The 7289-nt window shown below is 38.4% G+C and overlaps 1 protein-coding gene across 1 annotated transcript; it reads right to left on the bottom strand.

Annotated features, from left to right (window-relative positions):
• Nucleotides 1-266: 266 nt before the first annotated feature.
• Nucleotides 267-713, bottom strand: LOC109174400 (uncharacterized mitochondrial protein AtMg00820-like). Its single transcript, XM_019323639.1, has one exon. The coding sequence runs from the start codon at nt 711-713 to the stop codon at nt 267-269; it is 447 nt and encodes a 148-aa protein (XP_019179184.1).
• Between the last annotated feature and the right edge of the window lie 6576 nt (nt 714-7289).

Here is a 7289-nt window from a genome sequence, read left to right as displayed (position 1 = left end):
ACAAGATATATACTTTTTCCAAATAGATGCTTATAGAAGACAGAATGGTCGGCCTTGCTTTGAATCATGCCAAAATGTTGAACCACCTTACTAAACCTCCCAAACCAAGTACATGAAGATTGCTTTAACCCATAGAGAGAGCGTTTGAGGCGACAAACCAGATTAGTTCCTGTCTTAGCCACGAAGCCAGGAGGTTGCTCCATATATACTTCTTCTTTTAAGTCACCATGTAGAAAGGCATTCTTGATGTCCAATTGATATAATGGCTAGTGGCGGTTGGCTGCTATTGAGAGCAAAAGGCGGATAGAGGTGATCTTGGCTACTAGGGAGAAAGTATCTGTGTAGTCAATACCAAACACCTGTGTGTATCCTTTAGCAACAAGGCGTGCTTTAAGTCTATCAACTTGTCCATGTGGACCAATCTTCACATTGTATACCCATCTACAACCAACCACAGTTTTCCCAGTAGGCAAAGGAACCAACTCCCAAGTCCCAGAAGAATGTAGTGCTTCCATTTCATCTACCATTGCTTGTTTCCATCCTGGATGATTTAACGCCTCCTTAACATTCTTGGGAATCGAGACAGTAGACAAACTTGTGATAAAAGCACAATATGATGGGGACAATCTCTTTTGTGTAAGAAAATTATAGATAGGATAAGGATTGTGAGTGGTCCTTTTACCTATTCGACTGGAAATGGGAGAGTTTGTCATGGTGTCTTGGACCGTGTCAGCGGGCAACGATGATGCAGGACATGAATCAATTGGACGTGTACCCTATTGGTAGTCTTGGCGGTTGCGGCGTTGGTAGGTGTACAGGAAAGGTGAAACATGTCTTTCCTCTTGAGTGGCTGGCATTGGTACAGTGGGAGAAACTGGTTCAGAAAAGGTAGGATTAGGGAGAACTTCTGTAACTTCAATGGGTTCGTCTAGAAAATCAGACTCAATAGTAGAGGTAGAAGAGAAAAAGGGAGTAGTTTCAAAGAAGGTAACATCAGAGGAGGTATAAAAACGGTGTGTTTTAGGACAATAACACCTAAAGCCCTTTTGGAGACGAGAATATCCAATGAAAATATATTTTATTGCCTTGGCATCCAGTTTGTCACGCCCCGGGGAAGAATCATGAACGAAGCAAGTACACCCAAAGATTCGTAGCAGAAGCTTATGGAGGGGTTCTTGTGGGAGTAAGATATGAATAGGAATTTTTCCCTGCAAAATAGAGGAAGGCATTCTATTTATGAGGTAACAAGAATGCAATATGGCATCCCCCCAAAACCTTTTAGGAACCTTGTTGTGAATCAGCAAAGTACGGGCTGTGTCAACAAGATGTCGAATCTTTCGTTCAGCAACTCCATTTTGCTGTGGAGTTCTAGCACATGAAGTTTCATGCAGAATTCCATGTGAAGAGAAGAAAGAAGTGAAAGGTTCAGAAAAGTATTCTCTTGCATTATCACTGTGTAGGATTTTGAGAGACGCCCTAAATTGATTTACAATCTCATTGTAAAATTTTTGAAACACATCAAATAATTCAAAACGATTTTTTATTAAAAAGACCCAAGTGCACCGAGAATAGTCATCAATGAAGACAACAAAATATGAGAATCCTAAGGTGGTTGAGACACCACATGGTCCCCAAACATCAGAGTGGACTAAGGAAAAAGGAGCATTGGCTCTCCTATTGATCCTACAAGGGTATGAGGCTCTTGAGTGTTTCCCAAGTTGACATGATTCACATTCTATGGTTTTCAAGTTTGTCAAACCAGGAACAAGTTGTCTTAATTTATTGAGATTAGGGTGTCCCAAACGACAATGATTCAAAAAAGGTGAAACAGAAGCAATGCAGGCTGTGTTGTCAAGAGTGTAGCAATGGAGATGGTAGAGTCCTCGTGATTCATATCCCTTACCAATCGTCTTCCTCGTCTGTCGGTCCTGAATCACCACAGAATCAGAAGAAAAGGTAACACAACAATCAAGAGAGTGTGTAAGTTGATGAATCGAAATAAGATTGAAAGGACAGCCAGGAATATATAGTACATTAGATAAAGACAAGGAATGAGTATTGACTTTCCCAATTCCTTTAGCCTTTCCTTTTGATCCATCACCAAAGGTAACAGCAGGAAGCGTGTCCATAAAATTAATATGAGAGAAAAAGGAAGGGTTACCAGATATGTGATCAGTAGCTCCAGAGTCTAAGACCCAAACCGAGTCTGATTGTGAATCAAGAACAGTGTGGGATACTTCAGGAGAAATGTTGGTTCTGGCAGCCTTCATCTGTAAAAACTCTTCGTACTCGACATTAGAGATCATATGAGTATTTGAGTCCTCAGTACTTAGATTTTCAGATGAAGACTTAGCTACATTAGCCACAGTTGGTTTTCCATGGAGCTTCCAACAAACCTCACGAGTATGTCCTTTCTTGTTACAAAAATCACAAAAAATGAAATGATGGATTTCGTCCTCCACCTTGACCACCGCGATTACTTCCTCGACCTCTTCCTCTATTGTAACCATGATGACCTTGAGTAGTAAGGGCCGAGTAATCAACTATGGTAGAGGATGGTGTATTTTCTTTGTAAACAGAAGAGACTTGAAGGAGTCTTTTGAACATTTCTTTGGTGTTTGGAACAGTTCCATCTCCAAGTATACTGTTTCGGACTTGCTCAAATTCAGGTTCAAGCTTGGCAAGAGTAAGGACTACAAAGAATTTGTCACGTTGGGCAAGCTGCTCCTCCGGTGATCCTCCAATAGGCATAAGCTTGTTAAATTCAGCCATAAGCCCTTGAATTTTTCCTAGAAATTTCTCCATTAACATCCCTGATTTCTTTACATTTAGTATCTCACTAACAATGGAGTAAAAACGAGAGATATCATTTGTGTAGAGAGACTGAGCATGTTTCCATACTAAAGAACAGGTTTTGAATGGCCTAAACATAGGAATCAAATCAGGGGCCAAGGATAGCCATAACAGGCTGCACAGTTGGGCATCGACCCTCTCCCAAACGTCTTTTTCATGCTGGATTTCTTATGTTGTTGTAGTGAGATGGTCAACAACACCTTGGCCCATAAACCATAGTTCAACTGCTGCTGCCCAATCTTGATAATTTTGGGACCCAATGAGTTTTTCAGTGGTAATAATCAAGTTTCCTGAGAGATTTGGGACATAGACTTTAGGTTGGACACTATTTAAAATTTCTCCTTCTGCCATATTTGTAGAAAAATGTGGGAAAAATATAGTAGGGTCGCAGATAGGAGACAAGTAGATCTGGAAAAAAATGGCTGGAAAAGCTCGCCGGAAAAGGGGTCCACGCGCCGGCGCGTGGAGGCGCGTGACGTTGGAGCTGCGACTGTGTGGCGGCGCGTGTGGAGGCTGTTGGTGACCGGAAAAGGTTGGTCAGGGTCGCCGGCGCTTCACAAGATGGTTTCACACACCAGTTTGCGAAAAGAAATCCTCCAGGATGAAAAACGAGAAAGAGACCAATGGCAGTGGTTAAGAACACAGTTCACTGTGTTCATCTGAAGAAGTTTTCAGGCCCCAAAGAAGGTGGCTCTGATACCATGTTGAGAAATAATAGAAAAGGGGTAGAACAAAGCTTTCATTTCTGTATCTTGTCAAGTTACAGATTACACACTAAATATATAGGCACAACAAAAGCATTGGAAAGACAGCAGATAAGATACACAATAAATGCTAGGCTGCACACACAAAACCTAATCCTTTTTCCAAGGATAGAGAAGACAGCTACAATAAATGGTGCATTGCTCTAGATAAGCACTTCCTATTTCCCAGTACTTCCTATTTTCCAACAATTCTCATTATGCAATCTCGTGCAACACTCTCATTATGCAATCTCGTGCGAACATTCTCATTATGCAATCTCGAATATAAACATTCTAATTATGCAATCTCGTGCAATACTATACTCGAATGCAATAAGATGCTATAGGATAAGTATACGTATACACTCGTTTGTAAATAGAATACTTTTCTGTGGAGGTTTCTTAGAGCCACAAGGACTTGCTTGCTCTTTCTTTCTTAGAGTCGCAATGACTCACGTTCTTTACAAATGGACGAGGTAGGAACTTTAACGTATCATGAACGAACCTATCCGGGCACGACGTCTAGCCGGCCTAATACTCATCTCGTCCACCGAACCACTTTCTTGGTTCTATGCTCAAACTCTGTGGAATCAGGTATCGAACTATCACCGTGCACACCCCTTAACCAGGATTCCAAGCCTGGTGGGAAGTTTCCAACCTCGTAATTTGGGAATACACCGCGTTACATGTCATCGGATCGCAATGTCCGTTACTTCCTCTCCGAAAGGACATAGTCCAAACGGGTCCTCCAAAACCTCACTTATATAGATAGTATATATATATCTCAGGCAACTCCTCTACTTATGCACACTTATGCATGTCACTTCTCAACAAATTCTCAATGCAACAAGATAATGACTTTCCACATGCTCATGAGTTTTGGAAAATAATATTTAGGCTCACGTTGGCCACTTATGCATTTTTAAAACATGACATGCTTGAAATTCCATTTACTGTACAACATACTTCAATTCTATATATTAATGTGAACTCTCAAAGGACACTTAAACATGCTCAAAATTAAAAAAAAAAAAAAAACATGCTATGTACACTTCATCAATTGAAACTTGACAATAATCTCCCTGAATCATAAAATACACTTTAGGCCTGCTCTTCTAACAAAACCTAAACAATTAGTGATCATGCTTCTAAATTTAACAATCAAATAACATCATACAGATCACATAGGCAAAACCAAGTCTGATGCTTCTCAATTTCCCCCACTGGAACATTACTGTAACATAATTGCTTCACAAAACTTGTCATATAATGCTCATTTCTAATCCAAATTCAACGAAATCAAAATCCAAACGTGAGTCATGACGGCCCCAAGGTACCGAGCCACAAGGGCCCATGACACCCAGTCTGAAATGACACGTAGCTGAGCCACAAGGGCCCGGTCACTGCACGAACAAAACCAAACCGAACTTGCAGCAGGGCTAGACGAACCCCGCTGCCTAGAACCGCCCGGCAGAGGCCTAGGGCCGTCCTGTCACGGATCTAGCAAGCGGCTCCCCACGTGGGTCGTTGGCTAGGCCCGTGACTTCTATCTGGTGCACACTGTGTTGTGCACTAGAGGCTTCTTCTTCACTTGTAAAGCAATTTCAGACAATTTTCCACTTTCAAAACATCATCAACACATTATACAACATCAACAAGTCATCTAATGGCTCAAACACACAATATTCTTTCATTTCTACTCAGTTCTAACTACATAGCAGTGACTTCACAGAGTAAAAAAGAGATTGGGAATCCATGGGGTTATACCTTTGTAGCTTTCTTCCTTGAGCTGGGATTCCACCTTCTTTCCAAGCTAGATACCCTCTTCTGCACCTCCTAAACAACTCAAACAAACCATACACTAGTCACTACAAGACCTTAGAGAAAAAGCTAAGAGAAAGATAGGAGAAAAATGATGAATGGATGGAAAGGTTGAAGAATAAGCTTACACGGGATTTCTTCTTGTTGCAGCTGAAAATGGGAAGCTAAGAATAGAATCAGGGGATGAAGAATGATCTTGCTAACATTATATAGGGGTGCGAAACCCTAGGAGGATTCCCTATGATTGGTGGATGAAAATGTTGTAAATAGGACTTGGAAGAAAAATGCATCAGGCATTGTTTTGGATGGTTTGTGGTCCACCATAATCCATGGACCATGGGCTAGATTTGCTATTTAAAATAGTTTGGGTTTAAAAGATAATTTTCCCAAAAATGTTTTCTAGTCAAACACTTGATTTAGGCTTCTCGGATCTCTCCCGGTCTCACTCAGATTGGTTTCTCAGTTTAAAACGTGGTACGCGAAGTACCCTAAAATTTAGGATTTTGGAATTAAAACACTCGGTGTTGAATTTTGTTTTAAAACTTTTCACTCGAAATAATCCATTCAAACATCGTTCTTTTTGCAAAAAAAAATTTAGGGAGTAAAAATGGCTATTTTGAAACTTCTTAAAATCGGATTTTATAAAATTAAATTTTGGGTTGTCACATTCTACCCACCTTAAAAGAAGTTTCATCCCAAAACTTAGGATAAACGAATAGATCAAACTCCCGAACGGTAACCAGAATTACAAAGATAGGGCTTAGGAATTTCTATTGGAATGCTTTTGGAGGTTTAGGAATCTCTTTTGTGGTGTCAATTCTATTTTTGTACCTCTCACCTTAGAGGTAACCATTGTAACTCCCTTCTTGTACTTCGTAGACAAATTCTCATAGAACTCAATGACTAAATCATGATAATTGTTGAAAGCTTAAGGTGCATATTTTCCAACATTAAGGTGTGTGTTTTTGCCATTTAAGATGCGTCATTTTAAAACTTGGGGTAATTTTATGGTAATATATATATGTTATACTGAATGTATAAAAGTAAAAGTTTGAAGTCTATATGGTGTTTTCCTTAGTAAATTTGTAAACCCAATTCTTACCAGTATAAATCGATCAACTTAAAAATACTAACCCTCTTTGGTAATTAAAAAATTTTTGCGCTTCGAGGTGAAGAACATAAAATTGAATAATTAATTGCGTTTGCCTGGAGTCAAATCGGGGTCTATTTCTTAGAAGGAAATTATAATAACCGTTGGACAGCAAATCTCTTTAATTAAATAAGACATATCAAATGAGACGGATGGTCATAAATATAATTAATTAGTTAGAAATATTATTCGGATTTAACGAGGTTTTTTTCGTCTCTCTTTTTATTATAAAAAAAAAATTAATTTGATAACAGGAATTTTTCTATGAGCACTTTTTTGTTTAGACTAAGTAAACAATTATATGTATTATAAGATCAATATAATATTTCAGTGGATTGAGAGTTTTTAAGATTTTCTTTTCTATCAATATTTTAACCCAATGACTCAAAAAAATTCCGTGTAATCTCAATTTGAGCATTGTTATAATTGTAAAATGAATGATGTGACTCTCCCAAATAGGAGGTCATGGGTTCGAGTCCTAGCGAGGCGGTATTAGATGGTGATATTACAATATTTTGATATATTCCTCTATATGCAGAATACTTATTTGTTTAATATCATAATTTTAAATTAATAATTTTGTGATTAAAAAGAATTTTTTTTTGGACTTCAAAAAAAGAATATTTTTCAAGATAATATTAATTTAATATGTTTAAAGAAAATAATCATTATTAGATGGTGATATTACAATATTATATTTTTTTTTGTAAAAAATATTATAT

Source organism: Ipomoea nil, unplaced genomic scaffold (genome assembly GCF_001879475.1).
Source record: "Ipomoea nil cultivar Tokyo-kokei standard unplaced genomic scaffold, Asagao_1.1 scaffold0642, whole genome shotgun sequence".
Classification (NCBI taxonomy): Eukaryota; Viridiplantae; Streptophyta; class Magnoliopsida; order Solanales; family Convolvulaceae; genus Ipomoea; species Ipomoea nil.
The sequence above is the reverse complement of the archived record's forward strand: the minus strand, read 5'-3'. Positions and strand labels throughout refer to the sequence as shown.

Coding starts and splice junctions, on each gene's coding strand:
- LOC109174400 (XM_019323639.1), bottom strand. CDS start 713: ATGACAAACTCTCCCATTTCCAGTCGAATAGGTAAAAGGACCACTCAC.